This window comes from Pelophylax lessonae (assembly GCF_965119305.1).
Source record: "Pelophylax lessonae genome assembly, chromosome: 1".
Lineage (NCBI taxonomy): Eukaryota > Metazoa > Chordata > Amphibia > Anura > Ranidae > Pelophylax > Pelophylax lessonae.
In genome coordinates this window covers 320,462,515-320,485,248 of record NC_138768.1, presented here as the reverse complement: position 1 = coordinate 320,485,248, position 22,734 = coordinate 320,462,515, and the positions used below count along the sequence as shown (strand labels likewise).

Here is a 22,734-nt window from a genome sequence, read left to right as displayed (position 1 = left end):
AAAAGATGTCACAAGAAAAATAAATTAGGTTTGTGAGCACAGGAACTGGAAGACACCTTCAGCATTAAAATGAGTGGTTCTTATCCTGTGCCACTTTATCCAAAACAAAAGAAATAATGGGCCTAGAGTTGGCCTACAGCTGTATTCTACAATAGGTATGTAGGTTATATTATAATAAATGCCTGCTAAAGCAGGAATTTTATTTCATTTAAAAATATTTTTTCTACAATTAAGCTATGTCTGGTTAAAAAAATGGTGAGTTGGCTTCCATATTCATTCCAGCTCTTTACATACTGTGCATTCTGGCTTTCTTAGTTTGACAATGTGTGTGTTGTACATGTTCACTTGTAAATGATTACATCAATAAAAAATGTAAATTCATAACTCCTCTTTCCATCCCATGTACTCCTTCACTTAGGCCTATATTTATGAAATAGCAAACACAGATTATCAATGATAGGCATATAGACACTCCCACACAGAATTTATATTTTACTTTGAGGAGGCACTATTGCACTTTACCTTTGTGATAATTTGATACATTGCAAATTAAATAGCATTGCTATCCATATATGGTGGGGATCGAAAGTTTGGGCACCCCAGGTAAAAATTTGTATTAATGTGCATAAAGAAGCCAAGGAAAGATGGAAAAATCTTCAAAAGGCATCAAATTACAGATTAGACATTCTTATAATATGTCAACAAAAGTTAGATTTTATTTCCATCATTTACACTTTCAAAATAACAGAAAACAAAAAAATGGCATCTGCAAAAGTTTGAGCACCCTGCACAGTTAATATCTTGTACTGCCCCCTTTGGCAAGTATCACAGCTTGTAAACGCTTTTTGTAGCCAGCCAAGAGTCTTTCAATTCTTGTTTGAGGTATCTTTACCCATTCTTCCTTACAAAAGTCTTCCAGTTCTTTGAGATTTTTGGGCTGTCTGTCACGCACTGCTCTTTTAAGGTCTATCCATAGATTTTTAATTATGTTGAGGTCAGGAGATTGTGAAGGGCATGGCAAAAACGTCAGTTTACGCCTCTTGATGTAATCCCCCGTGGATTTTGAGGTGTGTTTAGGATCATTATCCATTTGTAGAAGCCATCCTCTCTAACTTCAGCTTATTCACAGATGGCATCAAGTTACCATCCAAAATTTGCTGAAATTTTATTGAATCCATTTTTCCTTCTACTCGTGAGATGTTCCCTGTGCCACTGGCTGCAATACAACCCCAAAGCATCATTGATCCACCCCCATGCTTAACAGTTGGACAGAGGTTCTTTTCATTAAATTCTGTGCCCCTTATTCTCCAAATGTACCTTTGCTCATTCCGGCCAAAAAATTCAATTTTAACTTCATCGGTCCACAGAACTTGTTTCCAAAATGCATCAGGCTTGTTTATATGTTCATTTGCAAAGTTCAAACACTAATTTTTGTGGTGAGGACGTAGAAGAGGTTTTCTTCTGATGACTCTTCCATGAAGACCATATTTGTACAAGTATCTCTTTATAGTGGAATAGTGTACCACAACTCCAGTGTCTGCCAGATCTTTCTGGAGGGATCGTGCAGTCAAACGTGGGTTTTGAATTGTTTTTCTCACAATCCTGCAAGCTGTTCTGTCTGATACTTTTCTTGGTCTTCCAGATCTTGCTTTAACTTCCACTGTTCCTGATGACTGCCATTTCTTAATTACATTCCGAACAGAGGGTATTGACATCTGAAAATGCTTTGCTATCTTCTCATAGTCTTCTCCAGCTTTGTGAGCGTCAACTATTTTCAGTTTTCTAGACAACTGCTTAGAAGATTCCATGGTGCTGATTGTTGGGGCAAGGTCAGATGAGTCTGGGCATTTAAAAACTTTGAGATTGACATCACCTGGTCTTCCCAGACGATGATTGAGAACAATCCATGACATTGGCAGGTCTCAGCCTTGCAAAGGGGGCAGTACATGCTATAAATTCTGAAGGGTGCCCAAACTTTTGCAGACGCCATTTTTTTGTTTTCTGTCATTTTGAAAGTGTCAATGATGGAAATAAAATCTAACTTTTGTTGACATATAAGAATGTCTACTCTGTAATTTGATGCCTTTTGGAGATTTTTCCATCTTTCCTTGGCTTCTTTATGTACATTAATACAAATTTTTACCTGGGGTGCCCAAACCTTCGATCCACACTGTAGTGGAATAGGTAATACAATTTCTCCATTTTCCCAAATTATTGTTAAAAGTGGAATTTCACTTTCCCAATCCAGATTGATTATTTTTAATCCTCATGCTGCTAGCATTAGTAAATAGATAGGAAAGTATATCATATTTACTTGTGTGAACTTTTTTTTTTTTTTCATTTCTTCAGTTACTTCCTAGTTTCATGCCTAGGCAAATTATGTCATACATCCCACGAGTCTTCAGGAGGGGAGGAGAGGAGGAGGAGTTTTTACAGCTCAGCATGCATACTTGAGCTAAGGGCAGGAAGTAAATGCCACATGAATCATTTGCCCTTACTCAAGATGGCCACAGTCAGAAATGCTAGCGGGTGTTTTTGAAAGTGATGTTTTAGCAAAATAAAGCATTGAGACATGGATGGATTGGGGGTGGGGGGGTTGCTTTGAATATTAAAAATGAATTAAATTGTGTTTTTGGTTTATGTAGCTTTACCAAACTACTTCCTGTACAAAGAATCTAATAAAGGCTGCCTAGGAGAATGGCGTAACCTTGATATCTGTTCATTATCCATAAAACACACTGGAGACTGTTTCCAATAGCCTCCTCAAGTGTGCTCCTGAGCAACCTCTCCAATATCTTGGGCCATTGGCGGTGGTTCCCCATCCCAGGAAGGTGATAATAATAAGTGAGTATCCATGCGATGAGCTGTACCTATAAACTGTCAATACCACATTGACGGGAATCATCATCTATCATTCACAGTCTTCGTACCTTAATCCAGGCTCCTGAGTCCACCTTCTTTGCCGTTTTTTCTTTGTATATCTTTTACAAGCAAAATACAGAGCAATGAACTGTAAGCTCCAGATGAAGCATGTATTCGAAACATATTGAGTGTTCTAGCTCAATGAACCTTTATTTGCACCTGTGATGACCACACCGCCAGATCTCTTTGGAGGACAGCTACTTTACCTGTCGTCTTCAACGGATCCGTTCGATGTGGAACATATCTCAGATAACTATTCAATTACTCTATTGGCTTCTACCTGCTTGTTTACGGATTTCATCTTTTATTGATCACATCATTTTCTAGTACATTTCAGATCATTTTCTAGTATATTGTTGCCTTTTAGGCGATGTGTTTGCTTTTAAATGTACAACAATAAAATGCATATGTTTTATTTTACCCCATGCCTTTAAAGTCCATGTTTTTCCTTTAATGATCAGTTTAGTTCTAATTCAGGATGTGGCACATATTAACTGTCTATACGTGCTCAGAAAACCGCTATCTTGGTAATTTTCTATGACAATGGACAGTGCTATATTGTCAGAAATAGAACGCCAGAAATGGCAGAAGATGCCAAAAAGAAAAAAAAAAAAAAAAAACTACTATAAAACTGCCAGCAGGATTTATCTCTTGGATGTGACTGTTCCCTTTTATCTTTCTGTAAAAGGTGTTAGATTGTAAAGCGTGTGGCAATACACCATGCTTTGCAGAATTTGCAACAATGACAAAATGAAAGTGTCAGCAGTTGGTGCCATTGTCAGCTGTGTCACAGTAAAAGTCCAGATTTACAATTAAACGCTTTCGGACTGCCCCACGCACATATACTGCAACATGATGGACCTTCACAGCAAAATTACGTATTTATGTCTTTTTTGTTTCTGGTTCTGGGGCACCTGTCGATCGTTCCCGAGAGAGGCAGAACAGCAGTGTGCCTATGTAAACAATGCAGGTCGGCGTTCTGTCAGAGGGGAAGATGGAGATCCTGTGTTTCTGCTAAGCAGGAACAAGGATCTCTGTCTTCCCCCGGTCAAAGCATCCCCCACACAGTTAGCAAGCACTTCCAGGGAACACATTTAACCCTTTGATCGCCCCTGATGTTAACCCCTTCCCTGCCAGTATCAGTAAAGTGACAGTGCATTATATTTAGCACTAATCACTGTATTTGTGTCACTGGTCCCCAAAAAGTGTCACTTAGTGTCAGATTTGTCCACCGCAATGTCGCAGTCCCGCTAAAAATCGCTGATCGCCCCCCATCACTAGCAAAAAAATAAAATAAAAACTCCATAAATCTATCCCATAGTTTGTAGAAGCTATAACTTTTACACAAACCAATCAATATACACTTATTGGGATTTTTTTTTTACCAAAAACATGTAGCAGAATACATATTGGCCTAAATTGATTAAGATATTTGATTTTTTTTTTTATTGGGTATGTTTTATAGCAGAAAGTAAAAAAAATATATGTATTTTTTTTCCAAAATTGTCGGGCTTTTTTGTTTAAAGCGCATAAAATAAAAATTACAGAGGTTATTAAATACCACCAAAAGAAAGCTCTATTTGTAAAAAAAAAAAAGACATCAATTTTATTTGGGTACAGTGTCACACGATTGCGCAATTGTAAGCTCAAGTAACGCAGTGCTGTATCGCAAAAATTGGTCTGGTCATTGGGGGGGGTAAACCTTCCAGAGTTGAAGTGGTTAAATTTAGTATATATATATATATATATATATATATATATATAATATATAGAAATATCACTAAATAAATAGTTAGTATTATGATCCGCTGCGCTTCAGGATAAACAAAAAACAAACACCTTAAGGAAAGGTGATATAAATAAATGAATATGTTGCTGCTACTTAAATAAATGTAAAATAAAATTCACCAAAAAAGAACTGACTCTTTGACTGGAATTTTAGTAGCGCAGGGATGGTGATGACATCCCACTAAATCACACTGCTAATCCAATGTGATGACTAAAATAATGACAAGATGCATAAATATGAGATAAATACATAAAATCACATAAAATAACATGCATAAAAGTCCATTAAAAAAAAAAAAGAAATGCATAAAGCATATTTTAAGGTGCATTCATGAGGAGTCCAAAGTACAGAGTACAAACATGCAGGATCACTAGTGTGGATTAAAGGGCCACCATTGCTTGCCTTTAACCTTGGTTAAATTTAGTTGCCCCTATATTTACTGCTACTGATTCTATCGGCTTCCAATAAAGGTAATGGCTGTCGATACATTTTAGTCTTCAGTTTTATATGTCCCAGGTTTTTAACAGGTTTACTTTAATGGCCCACCCGATTTTAATTTCCAATAGTTTTTATTGCTATATTTCAGGTATTGCATATAAAACAAATATAAATGTTTAATAGAGAGAATGATTATCCATCTACATCAACCAATGCAAACAAATCGGGAGGAGGCCTGAGCATAGGCCTTTACACCTATCCACTCTTGAATAGAAGAATTCCCAGGCTCCAGATAACCAGTCTGGGAATGTAGTCGAGGAAGAAAAAAGGAAAAGTAAAGAGTAACTAAGGTGCGTGGTGCGATGATAATACTCCAAACTTGGACTCCAGGAGCGCCTTCAGGCTCTACAGGGGCCCTACCAGGTAGTTATTCCAAGGCTCCCAAATCTTTTCAAACTGTGGAATTTTATCATTGAGGATGGCTGAAAGTTTCTTATTGATCATTATCCAGGAAAGCTTGGCCTTAATCAGGTCAAACGGTATCACGGGTGATTTCCATGACTTACTGTAGCTACCGTGATGCAGGCCACCAAAAAGACAAAATAAGTCAGTTTATTCATGCATTGCAGAGCTTTCTAAAATTGAGCGACCCAGTAAGGCCTCTTATGGATTCTTTTAAGGTTTGTGCCCGTAATGAGTAGAGAAAATTGTAGACCCTAATCCAGAATCTATGGACTTTTAGGCATTCCCACCAAATATGGAGAATCTAAGCATCATGGGAACAGCCTCTAAAGCAGCGTGGAGAGGCTCATGGCATGTAGGAGCCAGAGACCATTCTCATTGGGACCATATACCATTGAAATAACACTTTATAATTTGCCTCTATAAGTGAGGTATTTATACAGTCAGGTCCATAAATATTGGGACATCGACACAATTCTAATCTTTTTGGCTCTTTACACCACCACAATGGATTTGATGTGCTTTAACTGCAGACTTTCAGCTTTAATTTGAGGGTATTTACATCCAAATCAAGTGAAAGGTGTAGGAATTACAACAGTTTGTATATGTGCCTCCCACTTTTTTAAGGGTCCAAAAGTAATGGGACAATTGGTTGCTCAGCTGTTCCACAGGTCAGGTGTGTGTTATTCCCTTATTATCCCATTTACAAGGAGCAGGTAAAAGGTCCAGAGTTAATTTCAAGTGTGCTATTTGCATTTGGAATCTGTTGCTGTCAACTCTCAATATGAGATCCAAAGAGCTGTCACTATCAGTGAAGCAAGCCATCATTAGGCTGAAAAAACAAAAACCCATCAGAGAGATAGCAAAAACATTAGGTGTGGCCAAATCAACTGTTTGGAACATCCTTAAAAAGAAAGAACGCACTGGTGAGCTCAGCAACACCAAAAGACCCGGAAGAACACAGAAAACAACTGTGGTGGATGACCGAAGAATTCTTTCCCTGGAGAAGAAAACACCCTTCATAACAGTTGGCCAGATCAAGAACACTCTCCAGGAGGTAGGTGTATGTGTGTCAAAGTCAACAATCAAGAGAAGACTTCACCAGAGTGAATACAGAGGGTTCACCACAAGATGTAAACCATTGGTGAGCCTCAAAAACAGGAAGGCCAGATTAGAGTTTGCCAAACAAAATCTTAAAAAGCCTTCACAGTTCTGGAACAACATTCTATGGACAGATGAGACCAAGATCAACTTGTACCAGAGTGATGGGAAGAGAAGAGTATGGAGAAGAAAAGGAACTGCTCATGATCCAAAGCATACCACCTCATCAGTGAAGCATGGTGGTAGTGTCATGACGTGGGCATGTATGGCTGCCAATGAAACTGGTTATCTTGTATTTATTGATGATGTGACTGCTGACAAAAGCAGCAGGGTGAATTTTGAAGTGTTTTGGGCAATATTATCTGCTCATATTCAGCCAAATGCTTCAGGACTCATTGGACGGCGCTTCACAGTGCAGATGGACAATGACCCGAAGCATGTGTAGGTGTAGCTATTATCCTGGGACGCTGTCATATTACGGCGCACCAGAACAGCCTCTCTCGCGCCCCCTGTTGCTAGGACACGGCGCGATCCCGATCTCGGTAAAGAGTTAATGACATGACTCTTTACCCATTTGATTACCCAAAACTGGAGTTTTCTGACAGCAGAAGGAGTGGGCAGGGATGAGTCATATGTTAGGATTCCAGCTTTCTTAAAATCAGCCTGAGGTGGTGACATTTAGCAGCAGTAGTAATACTGTTGCTTATATTTTACTTCCCGCTTGTGCTTGAGTTATGACTTGACCAAAGGCCAATTTAGTTTGGCTGTTTGACAAACCTTCAAACCATCAGCTAATTCCTAATTACCATCACCTGGGTGATCATATCCCGTCCCCAGAGCACCACATCTATGTGCAGCCTGTAGTGTTTTGGGCTGGCTAGCCACCTGGAGTGCTGGCAGAGCCCAAACTGTCAGGCACAGAAAGTCACAAAGCTCCAGTTTGCTGATGTATTGGCTACATATTAGAAATAGCTAATTGTACTTCCTGTACAGCTGTGCCAGATGAGAAATAGAGAGCTTAAGAGAGTAAGAAAATACACAATGTGAGTGTTAAAGTGTTACGAAACCCACAACAGTAAAATATGTCTGTAGATGCTGAATAGCATGCTTGTTATACTGTGTAACTTACGTGATTAATCCTCTGCATTGTGTAAAAAGGCTGTGTGTATACATAGATCCTCCCCTTCCTGCAAGTTCACTATGGGCAAGTTCAGATAAGACAAAGTAAGTATAGTTCAGCTGCACATGCTCAGTTTGGTTTCTATTGCTGGAAAGAAAGCTTCCTGGTTTGAGCTGAGCTATTCAGGTCACATGATAATAACATCACACATGTGGGTGTGTATACCGATCCTACATGACAACCCAGTCCCTCCTTTCTCCTCCATGCCCAGTAACTAAAAAAGAACACAGTAGGTGGGATGTCCCATCTTGATTGATGGATGATCCACCTCCCATGAAAGCATGAGGATACAGGCTATAGAGGATTTCAAGAGGCAGTGAAATCTCCTCCTACACGAACACTCTGGACTCGGGTGGACCCTGCAGAGTATCACGAGACCGCAGTATACAGATCAGCTAACAAGGTATATGGCTGCAGTATTTTAATGTAAAAATATTATTTATAAGCTGTGGACAGTGTGTGGGGCTGATAAATATTTTTTATAATACTGGTTTTAGTAACACTTTAAATACTGTTAACCTCCCTGGTGGTATTCCCGAGTGTGGCTTGGTGTGGAATTTCAATGCCATTAGCAGTAACCCCGAGCCACACTCGGGGTACCGCCAGGGAGCATCGCTGGTTCCTGGAAGAGAGGTTACTTACCTTGTTCCCCTGGATCCCGCCATGTATTCCGGCAGCATACGGTGGCCGGATCTTCCATCCGATGCTCTGTGCCCCGGCTTCCGTTCCCTGCGAGCGCTGCGTCGCAGGGGGGTGGAACCGGCGGCAAATTCAAAAAGTAAAACACACAAACCCACTGATATGTAATCCTATTGGATTACATTACTAAATAAAATAAATTGACCTTAGTTTGCCCCCCAGTGTCCTTGCCTGCAGTTTTACTGTACTTTATCTATAAATATATATATATATATATATATATATATGTGTGTGTGTGTGTGTGTATGTGTATATATATATATAATATATGTGTGTGTATATATATATATATATATATATATATATATATATATATATATATATATACAGTCAGGTCCAAAAATATTGGGACATCAACACAATTCTAATATTTTTGGCTCTATACACCACCACAATGGATTTGAAATGAAACAAACAAGGTGTTCTTTAACTGCAGACTTTCAGCTTTAATTTGAGGGTATTTACATCCAAATCAAGTGAAAGGTGTAGGAATTACAGTTTGTATATGTGCCTCCCACTTTTTAAGGGACCAAAAGTAATGGGACAATTGGCTGCTCAGCTGTTCCATGGCCAGGTGTGTGTTATTCCCTCATTCTCTCATTTACAAGGAGCAGATAAAAGGTCCAGAGTTCATTTTAAGTGTGCTATTTGCACTTGGAATCTGTTGCTGTCAACTCTCAATATGAGATCCAAAGAGCCATCACTATCAGTGAAGCAAGCCATCATTAGGCTGAAAAACAAAACAAACCCATCAGAGAGATAGCAAAAACATTAGGTGTGGCCAAATCAACTGTTTGTAACATCCTTAAAAAGAAAGAACGCAAACCCCCACTATACAGGATTGCACGCGGATGGAGGACCTCACACTCACGGCACAAAATAGAAGGGAATGATATGAGAAGACGTGGGGATTCTGGAACGCTTTCATCTTCACTGACAAGGGGAAGTCCCTACTGGGCGCTTAGAGCTGAGGATTGAGCTTGCGCTTGATTGGCGGGTGACGCAGTCGATGTCGGGCGCCCCACCTATCCCCCACCTCCCCCCTTTTTTTTTTTCTTCTTTCTTCGCTTTCGCCCCTCTGTTTCCTTCACTCTTTCCCCTCCCTTGGAACTCCTGCTCTGCACTTCCCTATCTTGTATTTTCAACATTCTATAAAAGGTTGGGTAGTGACAGTTTGGGAAAAGTTGTTGATACCCTGCTGATATCTTGTATCCCTCTCCAGGTGTCTTAAACTAGTGTAGTTCAGACGAGTCCCGAGGGGGGGTGTTTCGCCCCCTCTTTTGGACGTGGAGACTTGTTTTTCCAGTTTTCTCTTGCACTAATGCACTACCATTATTGAATGTTTATTTTGTATGGAAGATGCTTCACCTATTTGACTGGGGTATTTTTCGATCACGATTGTATTTATGTTTGTTTTTTCCAATGTACTGCCTTTCTCAATAAATAAAATATTTGGAAAAAAAAAAAGAAAGAACGCACTGGTGAGCTCAGCAACACCAAAAGACCCGGAAGAGCACGGAAAACAACTGGTGGATGACCGAAGAATTCTTTCCCTGGTGAAGAAAACACCCTTCACAACAGTTGGCCAGATCAAGAACACTCTCCAGGAGGTAGGTGTATGTGTGTTAAAGTCAACAATCAAGAGAAGACTTCACCAGAGTGAATACAGAGGGTTCACCACAAGATGTAAACCATTGGTGAGCCTCAAAAACAGGAAGGCCAGATTAGAGTTTGCCAAACAACATCTAAAAAAGCCTTCACAGTTCTGGAACAACATCCTATGGACAGATGAGACCAAGATCAACTTGTACCAAAGTGATGGAAAGAGAAGAGTATGGAGAAGGAAAGGAACTGCTCAGTCATGATCCAAAGCATACCTGTATTGCTTCCAATGGAACTGGTTCTCTTGTATTTATTGATGATGTGACTGCTGACAAAAGCAGCAGGATGAATTCTGAAGTGTTTCGGGCAATATTATCCGCTCATATTCAGCCAAATGCTTCAGAACTCATTGGACGGCGCTTCACAGTGCAGATGGACAATGACCCGAAGCATACTGCGAAAGCAACCAAAGAGTTTTTTAAGGGAAAGAAGTGGAATGTTATGCAATGGCCAAGTCAATCACCTGACCTGAATCCGATTGAGCATGCATTTCACTGGCTGAAGACAAACCTGAAGGGAAAATGCCCCAAGAACAAGCAGGAACTTAAGACAGTTGCAGTAGAGGCCTGGCAGAGCATCACCAGGGATGAAACCCAGCATCTGGTGATGTCAATGCGTTCCAGACTTCAGGCTGTAATTGACTGCAAAGGATTTGCAACCGAGTATTAAAAAGTGAAAGTTTGATTTATGATTGTTAATCTGTTCCATTACTTTTGGTCCCTTAAAAAGTGGAAGGCACATATACAAACTGTTGTAATTCCTACAGCTTTCACCTGATTTGGATGTAAATACCCTCAAATTAAAGCTGAAAGTCTGCAGCTAAAGCACATCTTGTTTGTTTCATTTCAAATCCATTGTGGTGGTGTACAGAGCCAAAAAGATTAGAATTGTGTCGATGTCCCAATATTTATGGACCGACTGTGTATATGCTGTGAAAAAAAAATCATATGTAAATAGTTGGTTTGGGCAGCTCGTTCTTAAGAATTACATGCAAAATAATTGTACTGCTTTCAGCACCTAAAATCAGAAACAATAATACCGCCAGGGAGGTTATATAAATCAATCATAAAATGAAAACCGCTCTCTGCAATTACTGTATTATAGCCATCTGAATCCCAGGGTTCAAACGGTACCTGGACTCAGCAGTTGTGATTACAGAGAAAGTGACGTGACGTGGTAGCTAGGTTAGAGCCGATTTAGCCAGCAACAGGTTTCCATTAGTACTACTGTTAGAAGTGATCTATTGCTATAGAGCTGGGTACGAAGGGGTCGTGTCTCCCCGATCCTTCCTTTGCTTAAATTCAAGGTTGTGTTCACTGGGCCAGGTAACTAGCATTTTAGAAAGGTAAGGTCAGCAGTTGTTTTTTTTTCCCTCAGTTTTCAGGGTGTTACTCCTACAAATTAGTACATTTACTTGTTGCTTGTTTATTGCCCCTAGTGCACAGAACATGCTTTAGCCACAAAGATAATTAAAGTTCATGTATTTTTGATACCACTCTTTTGAAATATCTACAGACTAAGTGCAGTGCTCCTGCTCTATTACACTTTCATGTCTGTAATTGGCACTAATATCCAATCCACTAAACAGATAATCACAATTCACACAGCATACTTAGTAAACTAGTAAAGGGATTGACCTGCTTTCAAGCGGTAGTATTTCTTTGTTAGCAATGTGTTAATGTGCTTGTGTGGCTGTGAGATTTTTTTTAATCAAGCAGTGATTAGAGCAAAGTGTCCAATTCCTGCTCTTAAGGATTTTGTACATGAGATAAATAAAGCAAAGGTTTTCCCTAAATTAGAATTTTAATGGGGTTATTGTCAGTCTTAGTTAACTCCAGCTGCTAGAGTCATAAACGACGAATGTTTCGAATAATTGGAGCCCCTGAGCATTACTAGAGTGCTTAAACGAGAAAAGCTTGACTTTACCAAAGAAAAGTCCAATTTTAAATTACTAAAATTATTTTTATGGGTAACATCCGGTCAGAAAAAGGTCTGCAGGATAGTAAAAAAATTCTAAAAAAATGAATTGAAAGGTTGGAGTAAAATAAGTAAGTTATCAGTGGGCACTGTTAAAGTCTACCATCCTGGAGCCAACTAGATTATATTACAGGCAAGTTAGCAAGAGTAAACAGAAGGAAAAAAAACAATATGGTTCACTAAAGAGGTGAGTAGGATTGTAAAGAAAATAAATTCAGCATATAGAAGATTCAAGGAAACAGGAGGCGTAGCTGATATAGTGGAGTATAAAAATAGACAGAAGGAGGCCAAACACAGTATCAGTGCTGCCAAAATCACAGAAAGAGGAGGAAACCGCCAAATCTTTTAAAAAAAGAGAGAAAACCTTTTTTAGGTATTTTGCGCCTTTTTTTATTTTGCTGACTTTTACCTTTGGACTTGACTTTTGACCCTGGCCTTGACCCTAAAACTAACCCTAGCAACCTTGATTTGTTAGTTTTGTCTTTTTTTTTTTTTTTTTTTTAATTTCTTTTTTTATTCTATATTTTACATTTTTATTTGTTTTTTGTTTTTTTTATTACAAATTATAGGCCTGTCAGTCTGACATCGATAGTATGTAAACTTCTGGAGGGGATGATAAGGGACTATATCATAGAGTTTGCTAAAGACAACAACATCATCAGCAGTAATCAGCACGGGTTTACAAATGGGCGTTCTTGTCAAACCAATCTCTTAACATTCTACAAGGAGGTAAGCTGTGAGCTCGATAGGTGGAGACCAGTGGATGTGGTGTACCTGGATTTCGCTAAGGCATTTGATACAGTTCCCCACGAGTGCTTAATTTATGAAATAAGGTCTGCAGGCATCGAACGCAGGGTTTGCTCTTGGATACGGAACTGGCTAAAAGGGCGTGTACAAAGGAAGGTAATAAACAGCGCATACTCAAACTGGTCTGAGGTGGTAAATGGGGTCCCCTAAGGCTCAGTCCTGGGACCAACCGTGTTCAATTTATTCATAAACAGCATTGAGGACGGGATCAGTAGTTCTATATCAGTTTTTGCAGATGACACAAAATTGGGCAGGGCAATAACTGCACAGCATGAAGCAGATATCCTACAGAATGACCTGGACAAAATAACAGAGTGGACAACGACATGGCAAATGAGGTTTAATGTGGAGAAGTGTAAGGTTTTGCACTTGGGGACTAAAAACATAAAATCACAATACACTTTAGGGGGGGAACCTTTGGGGGAATCAAAAATGGAGAAAGATCTGGGAGTCTTGGTAAATAATAGCCTAGGCAATAGCATGCAATGTCAAGTGGCAGCTGCCAAAGCTGGCAGAATATTAGCATGCATAAAGAAAGGGATGTATTCCAGAGATAAGACTATAATCCTTCCATTTTATAAAACTCTGGTCCGACCACATCTGGAGTATTCTGTCTAGTTCTGGTCACCAGTCCTCAGGAGGGATGTGTTGGAGCTGGAGAGAGTCCAGAGAAGGGCAACTAAACTAATTAGGGGATTGGAGGACCTTAATTATGAAGAGCATCTGCAATCGCTTGATTTATTCTCCCTGGAGAAGAGACGTCTGAGAGGGGACATGATAGCAATTTATAAATATCTCAATGGTGATCTCAGCATAGAAAAAAAGCTATTCAGTCGAAAGGATTGCATGAGGACTCGAGGGCATACAATGCGATTAGAGGAGAAGCGTTTCGACCTCAAGCAACGTGGGGGGGTTCTTTACTGTTAGGGCTACAAGATTGTGGAATTCTCTACCACAAGAGGTGGTTTCTGCGGGAAGTATGGTGGCTTTCAAAAGACTCTTAGACGTAAATCTCAAGAATCAGAACATTCAGGGGTATGAGAGATGATTACGGCCACACACACCTACACAGGTTGAACTGGATGGACTATTGTCTTTATTCAACCTCACCTACTATGTAACTATGTAACAGAGAGCAGTCACTATTGGTGTACCACAAGGCCCTGTACTGCATCCTGTTCTATTTAATCTATATTTAAGTGATATAACTAAAGGTTTGTTGGGCCAGGTATATCTTTTTTCTTATGACACAAAGGTGTGTAATAGGGTTGATATCCCTGGAGGTGTCTGTAACATTAGTCAAAGCAGTGGAGACTGCAGTTCAATGTTTCTAAATGTAAAATAATGCACCTAGGTAAAAAAATTATTCCTTGAAAGAGTACACCATTGGGTGGAACAGTGTTGGCCAGCACTACAGAGGAAAAAGATTTGGGGGTACTTATTTCAGATGATTGCAGAATGAGCAAACAGTGTGACAAGGCAGTGGGAAAAGCGAATAAAATTCTAGGATGTATCACTAGAGGGAAGCAGGAGGAAGGAGGTTCTGATTCCCCTATAAAGTTATTTAGTGAGACCTCATTTAGAATACTGTGTCCAGTTCCAGAGACCTCACTTACAAAACGTTATTGATAAACCAGAACGAGTCCAGAGACGGGTAACAAAAATGGTGAAAGGTTTGGGGGATAAAACATATTGAGAGCAACTTCAGGAACATAATATGTACAGTCTGGAGGAAAGAAGGGAAATGAAAGACCTGATTGAAACCTTTAAATACATCAAGGGGGTGAATAAGGTTCAGGAGGGCAGTTTTTTCAATATGAAACCAAAATCAAGAACACAGGGACATGACCTCAAGCTAACTGGAGGAAAGTTCACAACTAATCTTAGAAAGTATTATTTTACTGAAAGGGTAGTTGATGCTTTGAATAACTTCCAGAAGAGGTAGTGAGCCAGTCAATAGTAAATGGCTTCAAACATGTTTTGGATATACATAGATCTATACTGTGTTGTTTTCTAGGATTTAGAAATGATTGTGCCAAATATGACAACTATTAGGCTCCGTTCACATGGGTGCCTCCTGCTATGCGAAATCCGTTTGCTCAGCAGGGATCTCTCCAATGATCTCCGCTGAGCAGACGATGACAGATCCGTGTCCCTTCTAAAATGCAGAGTGGACACAGACAGCCTCGTTCTTGGGACTACAAAGTCGCATGACAAGTCATACTCCATGATTTCCAATGAGTACCATTCATATCTGTATGACTTCATGTCGCAACAACTTCAAAGTAGTCCCTGCACTACTTTGGGCCAATTTTAATGCGCTTTGAGGTCCATAGACATAGGCATTGCTTTAAGTCAATTCACAATTGCGTTAAAATCGTGGCAAAAAAATTGTGACAAAATTGCGTGACTTTTAGGTCGCATAAGTGTGAAAGGGGCCTTAGCTGTTTCTGAAATGTAAAAGATTCAACATCTCCTTGAGAGGATGGATGGAGGAGAACACAGGCAAAAAGGCCAAAATGTGCCCTATCCCCCAAACTGAGACAGACCATGCTTGCCCATTTGCACATAAAGTTGCCAGCCCAAACCCAGTATGCAGAGATGGCACTTGCTCTCTGCTAGTCATAGGCTTGGCAAACAGAAAAGGTGGTGGGCCTGGTGTCATCTGATAGATAGTTATGCTATCTACCTTCCCTATATCTGTTTCTTTAAAGTTAATATACCCTGAAATATGTGTTTGTTGTTTTGTACTGAAACTGCTTGCATTTCCTACTTTGTACATAAGTATTGTATAGCTATGTCCTTGTTATCTTGCATTCAGTTATAGCTCATTGACCTCTCAATGCATTTATCAATTATGACTGGCTGCACTTTACTATGTAATGTTGTTTTTGTACTGCAGTACTCTAAATAATTACGAATTTATGAAAAAAAGAAAAGTGGGGTGGTGGGAGAGGATGGGGTTTGCAATATAGTTAAAGCAGTGTACATTTGTGATAATGAGCACTGTGAAACTGAGTTTTTTTTTTTTTAACATTATGATAACCAAAGCTAAGATAAGAAGTGGAGAAGGAATTAAAAACAGTTAGGGTAATAAGGGGTTTAATTTGAACTGACAGTATGTACAAATTGAAAGACAAATTTGATTTGCACACCATTAAATTATGAATAAAGACTATAACTCTGCAGTCTTCATTCATACAGGAGCCAGTGTCTGTGCTTCCAATACACAGAGAAGGACCTGGCTGTCAAAACCAACATATTACACAAGGAGAGTGGATGTTAGCTTTTGCTTTGTTTTTCTATAGCTTTAAGTGTGTTTTGCATTCTCGTACAAGTCAATGGAAATGCAAAGCCTACCTAAGGCAGGTCAAATGTACCTATCAAATTCTGATTAATTTCAGTGTCTCAAACTGATGCCATTGACACAAGCTCAAAGTCCATTGACAAGGGCCCTAATCTGTAGGGGATAGCTGCCAATTTCCCTTTTAGGCTGCAGTTAGCACTCCTGATACATTGAGTGGAACTCAGCTGTAAAATTTGACAGTTGGGTCCTTGGGAGTGGTGACAACAACAGAAGACAGCTGGGTCATTTGCCTTGCAAAATGTATCCTTGGGAAAGCAATTTTGTTTGTATTATAAGGATCAGTATGATTTACGTCTATATTTTACAGTTTCTTTAGAATGGCAGATTTTGTTAAACTCTCTCTCAATATCTCTCTTACTTTTTGGTTCCTCAATGTGTATATGTAAGGATTAAGAAGTGGAACAACCACAGTGGTCAGTATTGCCACCTTTTTATTATAATCAGAGGACTGCCCTTGAATTGGCCTTACATATGTGAAAATGCAACTTCCATAAGCCAGCAACACCACCAGGGCATGGGAGGAACATGTGGAGAAAGCCTTTTTTCTTCCCTGAGCTGAGTGAATCTTTAATATTGCTTTCACTATCTTTGCATAGGATACAAATATGATGAGTAAAGAGGTTAGCAACATAATGGAAGATGTGATGACTTCCTGTAGCTGGATAGCATCAGTATTTTCACAAGCATTCATGAGCAGAGGCATAACATCACAGAAGAAATGATTCAATACACTGGAGCAGTATTGTAATCGCATCATTCCAATAGCAGAGGTTGCTATGGAGAAAAAAGCTCCCACCCATACTCCCAACATAAGCCTTACACATAGTTGTTGGTGCATGATAATAGAGTAACGCAAGGGGTGGCATATAGCTACATAGCGGTCAAAGGACATAACAGCCAAGAGAAGGAAATTGCTTACTCCCACTAAGAAGAATAAAAAGGACTGTGCAAGGCAAGCCAGCAATGAGATGGTCTTTCCACCAGGCAGCAAACCTTGCAGCATTTTAGGGACAGTGATATTGATAAAACAAATATCCAGAATAGACAGATTACTTAAAAAGAAATACATAGGGCTACGTAGACGCTGATCAGAGAAGACCAAAGTGAGGATCAGAAGATTCCCAGCCACTGTGCAGAAGTAGATGAAAAGAATTACAAAGAAAAAGTAAATTGCTGCTAGGTGGGAGGAAAACATAAAACCCAACAAGATAAATTCTGTCACCAGAGTCATATTTCTTTTGTCCGATAAAACAAACTCAGTTTTAGAAAGGCCTTGCAATACATAAATGGGCAGCATTATCAGCTGAATGAGAAGGTAGCCCTGCAGTGAAGAAGAAAAGGATCGATTCCTTACGTTTTGCTTTCTCTGAAATCAAACATAGATAGTGCTTGTTATAAAAAAGATGAAAACATAAAGGATATGCTTTGCAGTCTCTGCAGCGAACATGCTGTCCAGTTATAAATAGAAATGTATTAGTAGCAGAAATACTTCTTTTAGCTGCACCACAACTATAAGAGATCCTAGTTATGTATCCTGGGTTTTATAGACAATGCATGCAAAGCCACAAAGCTTAGGCAGGCCATACATGATGATTAATTTTTTTTCATTCTACCAGCAGGTTGAACAAAAAAAAAAGTGAACTCATTCCCCCATCCACACATTTGATGTGGATGGGGGAATCACTCCTGTTGAGCTATTTTTTTCTGACAGTGGGGATCCTTCCCTGCCGGAAGAATACAATGATCAGGGTGGCCAGCTCTAGCCGGCCACCCTGATTATTGGGGAAAAACCTGATAGGCTGGTTGTACAAAAGGAGATCAATAGATCAACTTCTATACAACCAGCTAGCCCATACATGGATCAAAATTTGTCAGGTTCAGCAGGGAATTTCAATCCATGTATGGCCGGCTTTAGAGTCTTGTCATTCACTCTTCGCCTCACAGCATCTCTACTAAGGACTCTACGCTTATTCTCCAAATCATGTGTAGCAAGGTTTCCAGGCCTGTGGCCTGATGTGGGTCTGCCATCATTACCGGTTACCTCTCCAGCCCATGTGAGCTGCGACCCTGGGTGTGAGAACTGAGACATTGACAACTCCGGCATCTTTGTTTTGTGGTTTTATTGTAGATAAGGGGATGGGAGAAGGGAATGAGTGGGATACTCCTTAGGCTCAACTAAATACACTTGGGACTTTATCTAGGAAAAATGTCTGTTAACGCTGCCTTGATGCCAGCTGACCCTAGCCAGCGCTCAGTGACTCTCAGAACACACTGTAACTCGATAGAAGTGCTGAATCCTTGACTTTAAGTCCAGAAGATCCAGGACTGTGGATTAGAGAACTACTGACACTGCGGTACTGCAAAGTCACTGACTACTTCCCCCCAGCCTTGCACTGGCTTGAGGTAGTTTGTTGTAGGTTCCTGTATGGCTGCAACTCTCAACTGACCCTCTGTACAATTCAGGCCCAAACTGATGGTGCCCCCTTTAACCTTGAACTCTTCGGGGTTCACTGACTCTGTATCCCCTTAGTAACTTCAGGGTCCTCAACCTAGGTACCCCCTTTCCGGAGTGGTCCCCTCTGACTCTAGGCAGACCCCCAGGGGCAATCCTAAGAACTCACGACCTGTGTAGGCTTTCCTGGGACTGGACCCCTCTCTCTCTCTCCTCAGGCTCTCAGCACACCAGATCCCCTCAGCTCAACTCAGCAATCTCTGGATTCCCAGGCGACACTTCGAGGCATCCACTTCCTCAGACAGGAGGAGAGACAGCCGTTCTGTCCCTCCTGGGACTCTGCTCCCGCCAAAGACACCATGTCATGCACTTTCCCCAAACTTATATCCACTCCCAGAATCCTTTGCGGTATAATCTGCCTCCTGGGGTAGCTACAAGCTTGAATGTGTCTCCTGATTGGGCTTCCTCCACTATCCTATGAGAAGCCTCTCATAGGAGCCAGTGGGGAGACTTCCCCCTCAGCAAACACATCTGGAACCCATGACACCCTAACTAACAGAATGGCCCTGCTGTTAGGCAGGCAAGGCCCACTATACATTTACCTAGCACCTACCTGTAGGGGGCTACACCTGTAAAATCCAGCTTGTATTGCATCCCTCCCAACCAGTGCCGATTAAGGTTTGGGCTCCTCTGCAAAATATTATGTTGGGTCCCCCACCTCTTTTGGACAAAGGGAATGAAAGGCTGATAAGGGCTGAACTTATAATTAATAGTTACTACTACTTTTTTGTCTTTGAATTCTAGATTTTGTTGTGCTGTCCATAAGAAAATCAATAACAAGTGGCATTAACTCAATCTATAAGTGTAAGTAAAATAAATGTGAAAATCAATTTTAAAAATAGTCCATGCAAAGTCCATAAAAATCAGTAACCACAAAGTGCAAATCCAAAGGATCCATGAACCAGCTTCAGTGTTCAACCACCAGAATGGAGACACACTATCAGCTTACAAAAAATGGAGACCTTTAAATGGGAGGTCGAACAGCGCTCAGGCAAATGTCACAACCGCTGGTTGATAATTGAAAAACCCTCTGTCAGCTCACATTCTCAGCAAAGGTCACATAAATGTAGTAACAAACATAAGGGAAAAGAACAAAGGATCTGGCATAGTGTAGTATATGAAAACAAAGCTCTTTATTATTGTAACTGGTACTCACAAACACTGAAGGAAGGATAAAAAAAAAAAAAAAAACCACAAGCGCCGCTCAACCATGCATGCGGCTGGTACTGAGACAATGTATTTTACGATAAAATGTGTAGGGGAGAACTAGCGCTAACATCATTGCGCATATTTGGGTGAGTGTTGCTTGTGGTTTTTTTGCTTATCCATCCTTCACTGTTTGTGAGTACCAGTTACATTAATAAAGAGAAGTGTTTTTATATACTACACTATACCGCCTCCTTTGTTCTTTTCACTTATGCTTGCTACTACTTTTGTGTGACTTTGCTGAGCTGCCAGAGTGCTGTTCACTTATCTGCCAATGGTTGAGACCTTTGCCTGAGCGCTGTTCGACCTCCCATTTAGAGGTCTCTATTTCTGGTTAGGTGATGGTGTGTCTCTTTTCAGGTGGTATGACACTGAAGCTGGTTCATGTATCCTTTGGATTTGGATTTGCACTTTGTGGTCACTGAATTATTTGACTTTGCATGGACTTTTTAAAAAAAAAAAAGATTTGCACTTTTTTTACTTACACTTATGAATTCAGTTAATATCCCTTGTTATCGATTTTCACTATTGACAGCACAACAAAATGTTACTTAAGTTCCTGTTTATTATCTTGTATTCAGATCATTTTGAGTGCTGCTGCCTGACATATTTATGTATTAATCTGAGGTTATTTCATTGCACTAAGCAAAGATTTCTGTTAATTTTATTTTCCATTCAACATACTTGGGAACATGTGTGCTTGAAATTGGGCTGGGGAGAACAGACTAGAAAACAGAAATTAAATGACCAGCACAGCAGAAAACACACGCCACTTTCATTTGCTGTCATCAGTTTGGAGGATCCTGTAGGATACAAGAAGTGACATCACTCTGACAGGAACTGCCCAAGTGGAGACTGAAGATTGCATTGGTGCCACTGTGCTGGTTACCAAGTCTGAGGTTTGGTGCCACTGGGCTGGTCACCAGTTCTGAGACTGTGGGGGTGTCATAAGCTTATCATGCCACAGAACTACCAATGTAGGAGGAAACTGTCCCAGGGGGAAGATGCCTCCAATGCTAATGCGGGCTCCCCCCCCCCCCAATTTAATCCAACCTGCCTCAACCCCCTGTGCTCCATCATGCATCTAATTTAGCCCCTCTGTAATCCATCCTGCAAATGACTTGAACCTACTTTCCAGATCTTCTCTAAGTTTCCTTCCTCCTTTGCCCCCTTGTCCCCCCCCCCCCCTGGTTCCATTCTAAATGTGCTTCAACCCTGCTTTCTTTGGCCTATTATATTTTCAGTCCCTCTTCTTGTTCTGCTTCAAAGTAGGCAGATTTCTGGGGCCCTGTAGGTGAAAATGAGCCTTGATAAAGACACATTAGTTTACTGGGCCTTTCACCTGTTGCATACCTCCCAACATTTTGAGATGGAAATGAGGGACACCTATTAAAAAAAGTATGTAAGCATAGGACACACCCCCTGCCACGCCCCCTAAAGGAGAATTAAACAAAAAAAAAAGATTAGTTAGTGCTTTTTTTTATCACTACTATTTCTTTATATTGGCTTTTGAAATTTACAAATGCAGCAATTTAGAATATGGATGAAAGGTTTAGCATTTAACACTTTTTTAAGATAAAAAGTGAATTTTATATACAACTATATAGACCAGACCAAAAGTAGGGACAAATGAGGATAAAAGAGGGACAGAGGGACTTTACTCCAAATCAGGGACAGTCCCTTGAAATCAGGGACAGTTAGGAGCTGTGCTGTTGTTTAGAACTGTGCAAGGAAGTTCCCTCTCTCTTATGCACCTAGACAGCCTCTCCCTCTGATGATGGGGCACATTTTTAGAGAGCAGTCTCTCTCTTTCTTTAGAGGACAAGTCTATCTCTATCACTGTCATGGTAATCAAAGGACAGTCCTTGTTTACAGGCCAGGGATATTGCAGAGCTCCAATTTGAAGTAAAAGGCAAAGTAGGTTTGTAGGTCTCCCAAGTGTCCCAGGAAGGCTTTAGTTCAGTGGTTCTTAACCTTTTTGGAGGTACTGAACCCCACCAGTTTCATATGCGCATTCACCGAACCCTTCTTAATTGGAAAAATAAAATATGATTTTTTTCAAATTCAAACATAGGTGTATATATTATTTTAGGTATATATTTATACATAGGTGCACAAAATGAACAAAACCATTAAGAACAAAGAACAAAACCATTAAAACATGATTTTCACACAAAAACAAAAACATAATAATGAATATTTACTGCAAATTAGTGTGACTTCTGCTGTTGTCTTTCAGAGACCAGTTCAGAAATGCGCGGCTTTATCTTGGCAAGTGCCACTCTCATGTCATTATCATGTCTAATGTCACCTCACCCTGGCCTGCTGTAAGGGGGGATCTATATGGGGGACGGGACCGCACCTCACCCTGGCCTGCTGTAAGGGGGATCTATATGGGGGACCTGGTCCCCCATATAGATCCCCCCTTACAGCAGGCCAGGGTGAGGTCCCCCATATAGATCCAAGGCCCCCCATATAGATCCCTCCTTACAGCAGGCCAGGGTGAGATAAGGTCCCGTCCCCCATATAGATCTCCCCCCTTACAGCAGGACAGGGTGAGGTGAGGTCTGGACCCTGGCCTGCTGTAGGGGGATCTATATGGGGGACCCCAG

At 40.4% G+C, this 22,734-nt stretch overlaps 1 protein-coding gene across 1 annotated transcript; it reads right to left on the bottom strand.

Moving 5' to 3' along the window:
• Positions 1 to 16,705: 16,705 nt before the first annotated feature.
• On the bottom strand, positions 16,706 to 17,635 carry LOC309545452 (olfactory receptor 6M1-like; the record flags this gene model as incomplete). The annotated part of the gene is made up of 1 exon (XM_082244655.1): positions 16,706 to 17,635. One exon carries the CDS (start codon positions 17,633 to 17,635, stop codon positions 16,706 to 16,708), a length of 930 nt encoding a protein of 309 aa, XP_082100781.1.
• Between the last annotated feature and the right edge of the window lie 5,099 nt (positions 17,636 to 22,734).